The sequence below is a fragment of the Argentina anserina genome, chromosome 6 (assembly GCF_933775445.1).
Source record: "Argentina anserina chromosome 6, drPotAnse1.1, whole genome shotgun sequence".
NCBI lineage: Eukaryota > Viridiplantae > Streptophyta > Magnoliopsida > Rosales > Rosaceae > Argentina > Argentina anserina.
The window spans coordinates 20651742-20667947 of record NC_065877.1 but is presented as its reverse complement, the minus strand read 5'-3'; the positions used below and the strand labels follow the sequence as shown (position 1 = coordinate 20667947).

Sequence of the window (16206 nt, the reverse complement as noted above, 5' to 3'; positions counted from 1 at the left end):
GGATTAAAAAACTAAATCCATTAATAGCTTAAGTTCTTTTAGCTATGCACTCAATGCCTCTTGATCATATTCATAAACAAAAATATAGAGAAATAGTCTTAGGTCAAGACATATAAACATCAAAATATAAAGCTCGGCTAGTGCAATAATATAGTCTCGAATAGCCGCCTAACGTTACTTAAGGGTTTTGGACCCTCAAATGTCATTCACGATTATTTTGACATGCTAATATCATACATATACACTATAGATCCAAATAAAAGTGTTGATGTTGCCTAGACATACCCAAAAAGGGATGCCGTCGTAACAAAAATAGAGTTAAAAAGGCTAGGAGTTCGTGAGGAGGCCATGCAGGGGGCCTGCGGAAGGCCGTGCAAGGGCCTGCCGGGGGCGTGCAGGGGTCTTGCATGGGGCCTTACAGGGGTCTTGTGGATGCCTAGGAACCGAGCTTTTTTGATGTCATTAGGAGTAAAACCAAGTGGCAGACGAAACATCTTGGCCAAGCGGATTGTTCTTCTTTCTCTATCTTCATTCTCACTCATTCAATATCTCCTTCTTTCTCTCTATAATTCATAAATCACCATTGTTCGTTTTGGCTTATCTCCTTTTGGCTTCAAATTTGATTAAGAATTTTGCCATTTAATTTACCCATTTAAGGTCTCCAAATTCTTCTTTATTGTTTCTTTAATTTGGGATATTGAGTTATTTATACCTAACTTTAGGATTTTGAATATTAGTTTTTTTTTTCCGCTCACTTTTGATATTCGGATACTAGATCCGTCACTAGTTCGAAAGCTAGTACAGTATGCTGATGTTGTTGTTCTGACCTCTGAGTCTGAGTTCTGACCAATCATTCCACACGTTTACCAAATATTCTATTTCTCTCATATTACAAAATTACAAGAAAAAGAAAATGCCACACCATCTCCCGCCATTCTTGTCCCCCAAAATCCCAAATGATGACCTTTCAGTGTAACAAACAATGCCACCCCTCACCCCCAACTCCCTCGCCGCCCTTCTCCAATCCGCCGTCGCCGCTCGCTCCTCTCAACTCGGCCGAGCCGCCCACGCCCACATTATCAGGACTCTCCAAACTCCACACCCCTCCTTCCTCTCCAACCACCTCATCAACATGTACTCCAAACTCGACCTCCCCACCTCCGCCCACCTCCTCCTCCGCCTCACCCCCTCCCGCTCCGTCGTCACCTGGACCGCCCTCATCGCCGGCCTTGTCCTCAACCGTCATTTCACTTCCGCTCTACTCAACTTCATCGACATGCGCCGCGACTCTGTCCTCCCCAACGACTTCACCTTCCCCTGCGCCTTCAAGGCCGCCGGGCTGCTTCGCCGGCCTTTGATCGGAAAACAGGTCCACGCACTCGCCGTCAGGGCCGGGCAGATGTGTGACGTGTTCGTTGGGTGCAGTGCTTTTGACATGTACTGTAAGACTGGTCTGAGGATCGATGCAGGGAAGGTGTTCGATGAAATGCCTGAGAGAAACCTCGCCACGTGGAATGCGTACATGTCGAATGCGGTGCTTGACAGGAGGCCGGTGAATGCTGTGGAGAAGTTTATTGAGTTTGTGAGGGAGGGTGGGGAGCCGAATTCAATTACCTTCTGTTCATTTCTGAATGCCTGTTCGGATACGTTGGCATTGGAGCTTGGGAGGCAGTTACATGGGTTTGTGATGCGGTTTGGGTTTGGGAAAGATGTGCAGGTGATGAATGGGCTTGTGGATTTTTATGGCAAGTGTCGGGAAGTTACGTCAGCTAGGATGGTTTTCGATAGAATTGGTCGGGCTAATCATGTGTCTTGGTGCTCCATGGTGTCTGCTTATGCACAGAATGATGAGGAGGAGAAGGCTTGCAAATTGTTTTATCGGGCTAGGAGAGAGGGGGTTGAGCCGACTGATTTTATGGTTTCGAGTGTTCTAAGTGCTTGTTCTGGACTCGCGTGGCTTGAACAGGGTAGGTCAGTTCATGCGCTTGCAGTGAAGGCTTGTGTGGATGGAAATGTCTTTGTTGGGAGTGCACTGGTAGACATGTATGGAAAATGTGGGAGCATAGAAGATGCCGAGTGTGCATTTAACTTGATGCCTACAAGGAACTTGATCAGTTGGAATGCGATGGTAGGTGGGTATATGCATCAAGGACATGCCAACATGGCTTTGGAATTGTTTGAGGAGATGAGTGCCGGAAGCCGTGAACTTAAACCTAATTACGTCACGTTGGTGTGTGTATTATCGGCATGTAGTAGGGCAGGGGATGTGCAAAAGGGCATGCAGATTTTTGATTCGATGAAAACACGGTATGGTGTTGAACCAGGGGCAGAGCATTATGCATGTGTTGTGGACTTGCTAGGGCGAGCTGGGATGGTAGAGCAGGCATACGAGTTTATTACAAAGATGCCAATTCATCCAACAATCTCTATATGGGGGGCTCTTCTTGGGGCTTCTAAAATGTTTAGCAAGCCAGAATTGGGGAAGATTGCGGCTGAGAACTTATTTGAACTTGATCCTAAAGACTCTGGCAACCATGTGGTGCTTTCTAATTTGCTTGCTGCTACTGGAAGGTACAATAAAGCCTACTATAATATGATGCCTTTTCATTGCATACAAAATACTATATAGCTTACCAATTATGTTTCTTCTTTGTTTGCAGAACTGCATAGTTTATTAGTGTTAGAATGCATACACTCACATAGATGGTAGTTGATGTAATCATAAACATCTGGTCACCATCAGTATGTACTAACAACATACCTAAAATCCTAGAGGTTGTGATTTTACCGTTACAAAAAAGCATAAAGGATTTGGGAATTGAGAGCCTATAAAATTGTTTTAGCTTTGATTACTTTTTCCTTGGCCTGCTTTATTTAAATAAATTGGTATTATATATGAAAATTAATCAATGCAGGTGGGAAGAAGCTACTCTTGTGAGAAAGGAGATGAAAGATGTTGGCTTAAAAAAAGGCGCAGGCTACAGTTGGATTGCTGTCAAGAATGCTGTCCACACTTTCCAAGCAAAGGATACATCACATGAAATGAACTCAGAGATTCAGGCAATGCTGATCTATTTAAGGAGGAAAATGGAGGAAGCTGGGTATGTTCCGGACACCAATTTTTCTCTGTTTGATTTAGAAGAAGAAGAGAAAGTATCAGAACTGTGGTACCACAGCGAGAAGATTGCCCTTGCCTTTGGTCTCATAGCTATCCCTTCTGGGTTGCCTATAAGGATTAATAAAAACCTTAGGATCTGTGGAGATTGCCATGGTGCAATCAAATTCATTTCAGGTATTGTAGACAGAGAAATTATTGTCAGAGATAACAATCGTTTTCATCGGTTTAGAGAAGGTCACTGTTCCTGTAGAGATTATTGGTAATGTATAAGATTGCTCAACAGAGTTTTAGTGCATGCAAATCACATGTTGTGATTAAGATGTACAAGGTGTTTTTTGATGGGAAGAGATTCTAGAAATTCAATTTAAACTCAGGGTTTCACAATCCTCTCCCGTCCACTTTCGGAGTTTGGTATCCTGGCCCATTGAATCAGATTGAGGTGTTAAGTATCATGGATATTGAATGTAGATACTTCACTTCCTAAAGAAAAGGTGTTATCCATCTGAGTGGGAATCTCTTTTTTCTGGCACCTTTGCTGGCTTGCAGTAAAATTCATACAAAACGACCCCGGGTATCTGTAAAGTTAGCTACAACCATTGCACAGCCTTCGGACCCAGTACCCACAAAGTTTCTGTGACCTCTTACGCTTGCGTTCTCTTGTTCCAGCTGAAGGTTAGATTATCTACCTGTATCTCCTATGTATCTGTTTCTGTTTTTCCATGCCAATAGCAATGGGTTTCTTGATTTCTGTGTTCATTGAATGATATTGTTTTGGGACGTTCTCATTATGAATTTTCTAATTATGGTTTACATGCTTTCAGTATATTGAGTTCGCGATTGAAGTTTGATTTGATATTTTGAATGTAAGGGGAATGCTTTTTCTTCATTATCATGAGTCTGTCTTCTATAAACTTAGGGACAATAAGAGGTTTGAGTTGGATACTAGTGGTTGTGGTTATAATATTTGTGTTCATGTGTATTGATGTTGGACAAATTTGGGTACTGAAATTAGCCTCTTCATACAGACGAAAGACTATTAACTCTATGCCGGTTGGTCCTGGTACCTCTACATATAATCCGCAGTTGTGGTCTGCTTATTCTTGTTTTCTTTCTCTTCTTTCTTTATTTTACAATAATATTTTGTTTACAAAAATTTAAAAATTAAGAAATTATCTCACCAACATAACGTTTGCAATTTTGGTAACATAACACTTCACAGGCTGCTGAGTTTTTTTTTTTTTTTTGATACACTGAATCACCAAGCATCAAATTAAATTAATTTCTGGTTTTACAAAATGGCTTCGCATCTATAGTTAAATGCATAGATTAACCTTAATATCCCTCAGTGATTAAAAATAAAGCTAGGAATTTTGGGATGATAATGTTTTCCCTGTACTGACTGTTCATGAAAAATTCATGGTTGTGTGTGGTCTGGATTTTACTATACTTTATCACATCTAGTTACATATTTATCTATTTATTTACTTATTTATGTCTTTATGTTCTGTGAATAATCATACTTGGGTTTCATCTTCCTTTCCTGTTTGATTCAAGGTTTGTGTACAAAATATGAGTTTACTTTTAATTTTTTTATGCAAAATACTAGTTGAAACTTGATGACTTGTATGATAATTTGGTTTACATACTTAAAGAGTATGAGAAAAGTACAAAAAAGCTAGACATGAATGCATGAGTGTGGGAGTGAAGTACTTGCAATGCTGGATTTTACTGGTGAGATCAAATAAAGTGTGGCTTATAGAGAATGACAAGCATTTTCTTATAAATATGGAAGTTCCAATTGGGAGAAAAAAGAGGATGATATTCATTTAACATGAAATATTTTTCCAGATATGGGATACCTTGCTTGTTGCATTAGTTGTGGTTGTTTACAATTCAACTTGCTGGTTTGCATTTCAATATTTAACACTCCTCTTTGTTAATATATTACATGGTGCCACAGGTGAGTAGTCTGTACAAGTGCAGATCAAAGATTTAGAAAGAACAAAGGAGTTGAGTTGTCTGCAAGAAAAATGAAAGTAGTAGACTAAAAATATAACGTAAATCTGAAGTGCATTTCTCCAAAAAGTCTACTTCTATAAACGAAAAAGACTCGTTAAGTTTGTGAACAAATAACTAGATAAAACTATATTGTAAATATAAAAAAGCTCACATTTCCCCATAAAGTCTACTTCTAAACATGCAAAAAACTTGTTAAACATGTAGACTAAGTACATGAAAATAGTAGATTAAAAACATAACTTAAATTAAAGAACACTAATGTCTACTTCTATAAACGAAAAGTACTCGTCAAGTCTGTAGACGAATGACTAGATAGAAGTATACCGTAAATATAAGAGAGCTTGTATTTCCCCAGAAAGTCTACTTCCAGACATTCAAAAGACTTTTTAAATATGTAAACTGAGCATGTGGAATTAGTAGATTAAAAACATAACGTCAAGTTTAAGTACATTTCTCCAAAAAGTCTACTTTCGTACATGAAAAAGACTTGTTAAGTATGTAGACTAATGACTAGATAAAAGTAGACTGATATATAAGTTGTATTCTCTCTGAAAGTCTACCTCTAGACATGTAAAAGACTTGTTAAACATGTAGACTAAGTATATGAAATTAGAGACTAAAAACATAACTTCAAGCTGGATATCATATGTACAGTTTACTACTTTCATAAAGGTAGTCTACATGAAAAATAATCCAATTTTGTTTCAAACAATTGACTTTTTGGAGAATGTTCTTGAACTTGTGTTACTCAACTTTCTAGGCTACTATTTGTTTCTACACGGTGTCTCAAAAGTTAAAATCAGAGCTAGTGTGGCACCAAAACAAATAAAAAGCCGAAATTCGAGATCGTGGAGTCACAAACGACTAAACATATGCAAGAAAGAGAAGAAGAGTAATGCGATGAGAAAGAGAGAGAGGACCAGCTCATTTTAAATTTAACCTGCTATGTAGGTTGCCCACTCCCCCCGAACCAATGAGAAGCTACCACATCGGGTGGTACGGGTAGCACATGCTACCATAGATTTTGGCAAATCTTGGTATGTCTAATGTAATGAAGTTGTCTAGTAAAGCAACCCAGGCGTTCTTTCGGTACTAAGATTAATGATATAAGTTTAATTTTTCGTATAATTGTATATTCAATGAACATATGATGCCGATTAAATTTTCGGAGAACAACATTCTTTATACAATTTTGTTTTCAAATCAATATAAGTTGGAACACTTTCTGCAGTTCTGTCCAATTGTATATATAGTGAACAGATTGAAGATGAGAAACAAAATTCACATCATATCGATCCACAGAGCTAAACTATACAGCAACAATAAAGTACTCCAGAGACCCCGGCGATGGGGCAATATACCTTTATTTGTATACATAAATGAATGATAAACAACAAGCACAGTTCTCTAACAACCACCACCACCACCTCCTCCTCCTCCTCCGCCTCCACAACCTCCTCCACCACCACCTCCACCTCCACAACCTCCACCACCCCCGGCTCCACAACCGCCGCCTCCACCATAATCAGCACCTCCACCATAAACAGCTCCTCCACCATAACGGCCACCCTTCCCTTTCTTGCTTGATCCACATGCAAAGATGACCATCGAAATGAGCGAGAGAGACATAAGAACCATGCCAACGAGAAGCAGGCTGCCAGAATTATCTGCAAATATATTGAGACCTACTCCGACTCCATGACCGCCACCGCCGACAACCAAATAGTTTCTAGCCATTTTTGGGGTCTCACTGCGTTACAATACTAACCATATGATCAGTGTTCGATCAAAACCCAAGAGCAGCTTTATATATAGCAATTTCAAGCATACATGTCACACGCGCGTATGAGCTAAAATGGTGAAATTTCAAAGCCGTGCTTCTCAAGTAATTTGAATTGATCCATTCTACCACCTGTGCCAAATTTCAATCAGAACTGAGCCTCTGCATAGAAATTTCAATCAGCAGTTGCTATCACCATTTCCCAGAAATTTCAGTTAATTACAGGGCGTGATGTTGAAGGGTGGAATCTTAAAAAAGTCTTAATTACAAGGTGATTCATGCTCTAAGATATGCATGATTAATGGGTAATGTCAATATCACATTTGCTGGCATTCTCTCAAGGTTGAATCTAAGAAATAGTGAAGAAGGTCAATATGCTGTACACCAATAATTTCCCACCAACCAAAAATTATGGATTTCTTGAGGATAAAAAAAACAGATAAGATCCTCATATATGTTGTAGGAGAATTACTCTCCGTAATCTTCCGGTGTATCTTGTCCTAATTAGTATAGGTTAGTTTAGAGAATTAATGATATATAATTCATTATTCAACGAGATACTCAATGTAATGCATATATATAAGGTTTCCTTATCAATGAATAAAGATGATGCTTCTCTCTATTTGATGCGTATTACATTCTTATGTAACACGTTTTCAACACGTAGTTCTAACAATGAGTTCTTAGGTCTAGAACCTTATTTTCTGAAAAAAAAAATCATTATGTCACGAAAAATTCGACTGAAGAAGATAAAAAACCCAAAGAATTTTCTTTACCTAAAACAAATCCCAAAAAAACAGGTTTGACCAGTGGGCGCCCAGAAATTCACTCTGGGCACCCCATCCTTTCCTCATATTTGCCTTCGACGTCATTGCATGCCCCGTCCCGCGCTGACGACCCCATAACCCATCGTCAACACATCGCAGTTTCGCCCCCCAAACTCGGACCTCCTGCCCAGGTCTTGCGACGCCACCGCACGCATAACCCAGACACGGAACCGACCTGACTTCAACCCGACGAAAGTCGGATGCCGATGATCGGAGTCGGCCCACGCTCCTTGTAACGCCGTCGCGCGTTCCTGTCTCGTTCGATGATTCCACCCCAGCGCCGTTGTCTCTTGGCAACCTAACCGAGAGCTCTGGATTGTAGTTCTTCGACCCGATTTTATAGTCCAGCCCGAGGCTTGACTCGACTCAGTTGAAGAGGATTTTACCCCCGGGTAAACTAGTAAATAGATAATTTGGGGCATGGTAATTTTGCCCCAGGTAAAAAAATGTTTAAACCGTCACAGATCCAGTAATTTTATTTTAATTTTACTATTTTTATTTATGTGATGAATTTAAATTAATCATATGTTTTCATTTTGGTGAAATTTATTACATGACGATACGAAATCGAATGGCGAGAGTTACTTAGCGACGTATATTCGTGAAATCAAACATGATCGTGAAATCAAGCAATAACAACACTTATACACTGTTTATTTGGCAAACAACCAAGTATGTTTTAATTAACATTGCCACTTTCATGCAATTTAAATTTCTTCTGAATTTTGTGTTTCATCGAGGACTTTCAATATCCCTTTCATTTTCAACCCGATTTTTCGCTTCTCGGGTGGTATACAGGGATATGTTTCCCCTGGTACCGAGTTTTAGGAGCGGCTGAGAGTGTCGTTGTTACCATTCATAGCTGTTGTGTGTAGCTACAAGGTTTAAAAAGAAAAGGGACAAACATCGGTTTGCGACGAAAATGTCGCTTATACCACTGGTTTGTGACTAAAATTGTCACTTATACCATTGTGACAGAAATTGTCACGGTTTATTGAATTGAGTTACCATAATTTGGGACTTGACCTCCAATTCAGTACTTGGAAAGTTGTGTCGTATATTGATACATAATGAATCTTCCCTCTTATTGACTGCAACATGCGCCTGAAATTTGGCATTTTCATGTTGGATGTGTTTATGCTCCTAGTCCGGATTAATTTCCTTTGGTTGCAACATCGTTTCATTGAAAGACAGAAACATAATGGTACAAATATACAAGAGCTAGATATGAGAAGTTCTTAAAACAAGACACTCATTATATGGAAGACCATGAGAATATCTTCTCACTATTACGGATTTTTAAAGCAATTATACATTGCGGTTATTAAAAGAAAATAATGAGGCATAAATGTTTTGGTTAATAGTCTGAATGACTACAAATTCGTGTATTTTCCCAAGTTTTTGTGAATATATTTCACCACACAAGTGTGCCTATAGTTACTTAGTCATTACACTATGAATTAATTTCATGGTCAAGATCTCAATACAATTGTTGGCTATAAAATTCTCATATAGTCCAAGTAAACGAACAAGGATTGATGTCTCAAAAATGGACATGTAGTCACTCTTTGTTGGTGATGTGGTGAATTATGTCACTAGGCCGTGGCTCTTATGAAAGTGTAGAGAGACCATTTGGTTCGATATACTTGCTGAATGCGAGTTATGGCATAACTTGATTTATGATCAATGATATTCACTCGTCTGTTTTCTTTAATGATGGTTATCATTGGGGGACGCCTCAATATCAACACTAATCCAAATGAGATATCTCGAAGAATGACGATGTTGAATGAGTTTGATGTCGAACTATACGTTCTTTGTTGAAGTAAAATTCCAACATTGTAGATTAGCCTACATGGAAAGTGCTATCCGGCAGGAATTGATGGTGATGATCGATCCATGTCGCCACCACAACCTCCTTGAAAGTCGTAGGATCTAATTTTAACAAAGAGATTAGTCATTGGTCAGGTAATGCCAATACCGCAAATGTAAATCATATCGGTTATACTTTTGTTAGGCGTAGTGAGAAATAGAAGAGTTTAGACTCACCTTATGGCACAAACTCTCTAGCAAAACGCTCTGGAATCAAATATGAGACGGATTGTTCTTATAATACCTTGTGAGTTAGGTGGTTTCCAAAACAACTGAATTTGCAGATTGTAGTCACATATCATCTCTATTAAGACCAAGTTAAGAGATGTAGATAAAGATCCTAAGTGGATTGGTTTCACCTAATTCAAGTGTCTCCATACCACGGAGTGTGATGACTTGATTAAGGTAGTAATAGTAAAATGAAGTGTGATGGACTATTGATGAACTAAGAGCCAAATGCTGCTTTTCCGAAGCTCAGTGCTCACCACACTGATAATACAGGAGAATTCACTTCGAAAACTTTTTATTTCATAGCCGGGATTGGACATCCCCGTAACCCCATGTTCATTCTGCATGAATGGATGAGCAGGAGCGACAATTAAGCAGTTAAAGCTTATAGCTAGGGCACTCTTTACGCTTAAGTAATTTACCCATAACTGTCTGGGGATATACAATATTACATGCAACAGTACTTAGAATAAAATGATCTTGAGAATACTAGCTCTTGAAAGTGATGACCGTTATTGATGATGTTGTTCATCGGTTGGCTAAAGGCAACAAGGACGTTAGACTACTACCTACAAGTATTCAATGAATAAGTCAAAGTCATAAAAGACGTGTTTCCGCCTTATAAGCGATGATAAGTCTTAAGAGATGAAACTCTCCATATTTAAGTACGATATGTGTATGCATGTACTTGTTGTAATATATATGACTCGACATCTCATTCGGTTTAAACTCATAAGGCCAAGATGATGGCTGAGTGTGCCCACACATATGTCAATGCTTGATCACAGCACGTTATGACGTCAAATCCTATATCCCAACACAAAAGACACTTTAATGAAGCGATGTCAAAATCTGCTCAGATTCGTAGGTCAACTTCCACGGCACCTATATGGCAGCTCACTTGTAGGAAAATGGTGAATTTGGTACCATTGGAAAGCTCTATGTGTCTACTTTCCAGGACACCAACAATTTAACCATATAGATTATATTGAGTGAGTTATAGCTGTTTTAGTAAAATATGACGGATCTGTCCGGAAACTGCAACTGAGTCAATTTCGACGGAGCTTTGTGATCAGCTCAGAACGAACTAGGTTGTGAACCACATATCACTGGAAAGCCACAGGTGTCTATTTTCGAGTACGTTTTAAGGTTCATCTATACCTATTGTATCGAATAAGTTATGACTGTTTAAGTGTGTAAAGCTCATACCACGCGTGAATCTGTTTTCATTGCAAACTCTTGTTTTGAGTTGTTATGCAATTCTCTTTCTTTTGGTCCATGTACGGATAAATGTACATGTTTGACTTAAGAATTTTTGGCGAGATTTGATATTCAATTCATTGACCCATTGCTACTTTTGAAGAATGTGAAGAGCGTTCGTATACGCTACTTATCTAAGATTGAGTTACCGATCAGGGAGAGTTGTTTTGCAGACTTCAGGGGGAGTCTATACCACATGTTATCTTCAATTGTAATTGATGTGTTGTGCTCCTTTTCCCTTCGACCAAGCTTTTTTATTTTACCCAAGAGGATTTTGTTTGCTTGGCAAGGTTTTTACTATAGCAACAGTATTGCGCCATGACACATTAGGATCGCGATACAAGGGGGAGTGTTGTAGGAGAATTAGTCTTTGTAATCTTCCGGTGTATCTTATCCTAATTAGTATAGATTAGTCTAGAGAATGAATGATATATAATCCCTTATTCAACATGATACTCAATGTAATGCCTATATATAAGGCCGATAAATGAATAAAGATAATGATTCTCCATATTTGATGTGTATTACATTCTTCTGTAAAAATATAAGTACATATAGGAAAAAAATTCCCTGCCTCATGCTTGATCGACAGATAATCCACATGACTCGCTCACTGTAGCATCAAATTCCTTTCATAATATTTCTTTTTGTAAGATACAACTATTGCTTCTCTTCATATACATTAATCACAGTACATAACAAACTTCAAGTTCTAAGAAACAAAAACTATGATTTACAAGAAAATTACCGGATCGGAGATTGGCTTGTCATGTACAATTTTTAACTTCGGAATATAACAACCTTTAGAGTTTAAACTTTTTAAGAAGGAAAAAAGGAAGTTTTAGCACCTTTAAGCTCATCAATACAGACATTCAACAAAGGCAAATGAATAAGCTGGTGAGCTTCTGATAAGAGATCCAGAATCTAAGCTTCTGGTATTGACATGAGAAGTTCCTGGTAAAAGAAAAGAAAAGAAAATAAAATAATTAGTAACATAAACAAAAGATTACAAATGTAACTGAAGAAGTAAATTTATGAGCCTATTGTTTTTGTTGTTAGCCAGTAGTAGGAGAGGTACTGTAAGGAACTACCTCAGAGAACCGTGAACGCCCGTGATGCACATTAGAAGTTTTGACAATCGTCTCCCACTTGGGATTAAGAGAGGATATCTTAAAGACTGGACTGCATGAACCAAGATAAGACTGTGGAGATGAATGCCTGGAGGAAATGGTGGGCAACGTACGCTTTAGCCATGACTCTGACGGTGATTTTGGTAAAGGAGGTCCAAGAGGTAGTCGTGCATGGTCAGTCTGGGAACTTCCTTGGTTACCAACTTTCACAAGACGTTGGCTTTCTAAATCAATCTTCCCCTTCTTGGCCCCTTTCGAACTGATCAAGGTAATAGAATTTTGAACCAGGCCATGAGAAATGTCATCAATAGCTGAAGTCTTACGCTGTAGGGTTCCTAAAGCAGCGTTCTCCTCATCAGCCAGCTTCACGCATGTCAACATAATACATCCTTGAGTTAGACCGTGGAAATTTTCTGGATCATCTGATTTCTCATGACTTTCTAGATTAAACTCCTCTTTCTTTGCCACTTTAATGATTGCCAGTCTGTTATAATCCTCTTGATCCTGTAGAGCACCATTTCTGTTTTGCACATCACTGGTTTTTTTGCCAGAAGCATAAAGAAAACTAGACTTTGAAAAGTCCAAACAATTAGACTGAACTGCTGCCTTCTCATTCACAATCCCCAAGTGTTCAATATCTTGAATTGAAGACTCTGCTGATGGAGTATCTTCCATTTCACCACTTCTTTCAGGATTGTCCAAATCATTCCGTTTGTAATCGGTGAGTCCCTTTATCCAGTCCTTTATATCTGAGGAAAATGAATTTGGACTTGAAGATTTTACAGTCTGTAATAAATCAACGTACAGTGTCTTCTCCACAGGACTTCCTACGCATTCTTCCCTATCAGCATTCTCACTAGCCAATAATTCCAAAAACCTACGACCTTTTCTATATTTATGCGAGCTACTAGTCTCCTTGGTACTCTTAGCCTTCTCAGGAATACCAAGAAAACATTTTCCATCATGAAGGATAGATTGAGAACTTTCCCTACGGTAGGGTGATATGCCACAACCTTGCAAACACCTGTTTACTGCCGACCCGTCTAATGTCAGACCGTCACTTCTATAACAAATCTGGTTGGATTTACGTTTCAAATCAATGTTATCTTCATGCAGACCAGCTTCTTGATCAAGGCATATTAATCTTTGTTTATATACACCGGTTCCACCATCCTAGAGAAACAAACAGGTAACATTTAAAATTTTCTTGAGCATATAATAACAAACCGGAAACATTATTATTATAACAAGAAAAAATAAAAGTAGAGAAGGATGAATACCTTCTTTTTAGCTTCAGTGTGAGAACCAGCACAAGAAGAGTTACCAAGCACTCTACGAACCGAAGAAATGGGTACTTGCACCGGCATTCTCATCCCTGAAACAGGATTAAAGAGTATAAGGAACATTTTAGGCAAAATCCAGGAAATAATTCACATACTTTATCTTTGAAATTCCAAATACTTCAGGTAATCATCACCTTCATCCTCACTTGTTTCCTGAGCTATATCTCGGACATAAAGTGGCCTATATATATTAGATTGCTGCTGCTTATCCCCAGGCACTACCTTTATTACCCTTCTTGGTTCCTCCCTGGAACTTGGTTGCTCTTTTGCCTTTCTAGGAGCATTATGAGGTGTTTCTGAAGCCATTGCTTTGGCTGCAGGCAAGAACCGACCCATCATGAAATCACGTGTCTGTGGATCTGTTGAGAAAGTTCCAGAGGGTATGACATCTGGACCATCCAATCCACTTAAACCACTTACACTACAGTTCATATAGGCTGATTCAGTTCTAGAAAGTGCGTCAAGTGCATCTAAATAGGTCTCATCACCATCCTCCGAACTGGTCCTCTCCTCGTTCCGCTCCTTAGATGTTTCATCTTTAGTAGCTACTTTTCTCTCCACGGCTGATATAGTTTGAGAACTGGAAACCATATTTCCAGTTTGTGATTGAGCAGCTGTTTTACTTGTATCTTTAGAACCTTTATCCAACCCTTGCTTCTTAACGTTTGAGACCCTTCCAGGTGGAAGCTTTGGTGCAACCAGAGGCCCTTCAAGAGCTCTGGTTTTTGGCACGCTTTCATCCTTGGGTCTTCCTGGGATTTGCTCCCATATAAATGGAACTGTTCCCGGGTTCCTTACTGGACCTGATTTTAGTTCTGACTTGTAAGCAGGAATATGAGGTAATTTTGGTTGTGATTTAACTGTCTTCCTTTTTTCATCAGCTTCTGAGGTGACAATTGTCGCAGAGTAGCGTCTCACAGATAGGAGTGGCCGGTTAAAATTCAACTGCTTCTCTTCCATGAGATTTATTATTTCCTTCCCTGCGAAGCACCATGATCTCATCAAATTACAGCCCAACGGAAAAAAGGTTAAGAGAAATACTGAAATAGAATCACAAACAGAAGAGATAATAAACAAAGAATCCACTAAACATATGTCAAAAGTTCCCAATATATCACTCAAACAAGTCTAAATTAGAAACAAAAGTTGATCAAGTATATTAAAACCTTCAGACACTCTTGGCATCCAACAATTCAAATTTTTGAGGTTATATATCACACATTCAACAACTACTTGACAGTTTGATCTTTCCATCAGGACAGAGTTATCACTTCTTCCATTTTCATGAAATGCAGTTGATCGTATACATAATAACCTCTATCTAATTCATGAAATGTGAACTAGTTCTATGATTTCAACCTTCCAAACGTATTACATGGTGCTTAAAACGATCATCCCTGAACTCATGAAGAAGTGGCATACTATAATTTTCCCTATGAACCCAATAACAGATATAAAGTTGGTATCAAAAAGCAATCTTTATGACTCACCCAAGCTCAATAATTGTGACCAATGTGCCAGTTAATACTTCCACTCATCTGAAACCCCAGGAAAGCAAAAAGGCATAAAGCAATTGAACCAAAAAGTTTCACCCATTTACCCAAATGCAACAGGTGAGAATTGTAATGAAGAATAAATCAGAAATTTCATTTTGGTTCCTTTCTGTTGATTTATTAGAAAACCCAAATGCAAAAGTTTGAATAGTTCTGTGAAAGTGACAGATTCTTATTGTTTTTGGTCAAAAAATACCCAGAAAACAATACAACACTGAGTTTCTAGTATAAATGTATAATGATAAATCAGCAACAATCATGGAGATAAATATTTGAATACCACAATCATATTGTCCCCATGAAATTCTTGGTTCTTGGCTACACTTGAATACCACAAAAACCCCATAATCCTTCACAGAATCCCATCCTTTTTTTATCGTCACCCACATTACAAATGTAATCAAAATTCAAGCCAATCAAGAGTTATACTACTTCATGTACCATCACTGAAATCTAAAATAAAAAACTAAAAAAAAGAACAAGATTTTGCAAGAACAAGTTAACCAAAATCACTGCTCAATGTACAGATTCTTTGTTTTCCATAGATAAATAAAATTAAAAAAACAAAAACAAAAACAAGAAGATGAGCAAGAAAGTAGAGCAGAGTCAGTAGAAGGAGAAAGAGACAAAAGAACCTGAGATATGAGAAGAGAAAGCAAACTGGGATGTGGGTTGTGCGAGAGAGAATGGGAAATGGGAGATGTGGGAGTCATGCAAACAAAGACGGAGAGGGTTGTGTGAGAGAATCAATAGCTCATCGTACGCTTAGAATTGAGAGAAAATTGAAGGACAAAGAATAGAATAAAGGGGAATGAAGGGAAGGGGCTTCAGAGAGAGAGAGGGTGAGATAAACTGGTGTGTACGCTTGTGTTAAATTCCTTTGGCTGCTGAGCGCAGAGGTTACCCGCTCCGATGTAAAGACAAATTTAAATGTTATCATAATCTTTTTTTTTCTTTTCATTTTTTCAAAAATATCTATACAAATTAAGAGTATACTCTAAATTATAGAATAAAAAGTCAGATTATACATGCATAATTGACGCAAAGATGATATCGATTTTGAGTTTTCAATCAGC

At 38.4% G+C, this 16206-nt stretch overlaps 2 protein-coding genes across 4 annotated transcripts; one reads left to right on the top strand and one right to left on the bottom strand.

Moving 5' to 3' along the window:
* Positions 1 to 955: 955 nt before the first annotated feature.
* Positions 956 to 3956, top strand: LOC126801199 (pentatricopeptide repeat-containing protein At4g14850). Its single transcript, XM_050528669.1, has 2 exons — positions 956 to 2571; positions 2916 to 3956. Exons 1-2 carry the CDS (start codon positions 983 to 985, stop codon positions 3379 to 3381), a joined length of 2055 nt encoding a protein of 684 aa, XP_050384626.1. The 5' UTR covers positions 956 to 982; the 3' UTR covers positions 3382 to 3956.
* A 7814-nt stretch (positions 3957 to 11770) lies between these two features.
* On the bottom strand, positions 11771 to 15901 carry LOC126801196 (uncharacterized). Of its 3 annotated transcripts, none has more exons than XM_050528666.1 (4): positions 13712 to 14597; positions 13515 to 13609; positions 12196 to 13407; positions 11771 to 12058 (listed from the first exon to the last, which is right to left on the bottom strand). In XM_050528666.1, the coding sequence occupies exons 1-4, from the start codon at positions 14577 to 14579 to the stop codon at positions 12029 to 12031; spliced, it is 2205 nt and encodes a 734-aa protein (XP_050384623.1). In that variant the 5' UTR covers positions 14580 to 14597; the 3' UTR covers positions 11771 to 12028. The 3 variants fall into 3 exon arrangements, with proteins under 3 accessions (XP_050384623.1, XP_050384624.1, XP_050384622.1); XM_050528667.1 differs by lacking the exon at positions 11771 to 12058 and adding an exon at positions 15766 to 15901 and having other exon boundaries at positions 12154 to 13407; positions 13712 to 14557; XM_050528665.1 differs by lacking the exon at positions 11771 to 12058 and having other exon boundaries at positions 12154 to 13407.
* Between the last annotated feature and the right edge of the window lie 305 nt (positions 15902 to 16206).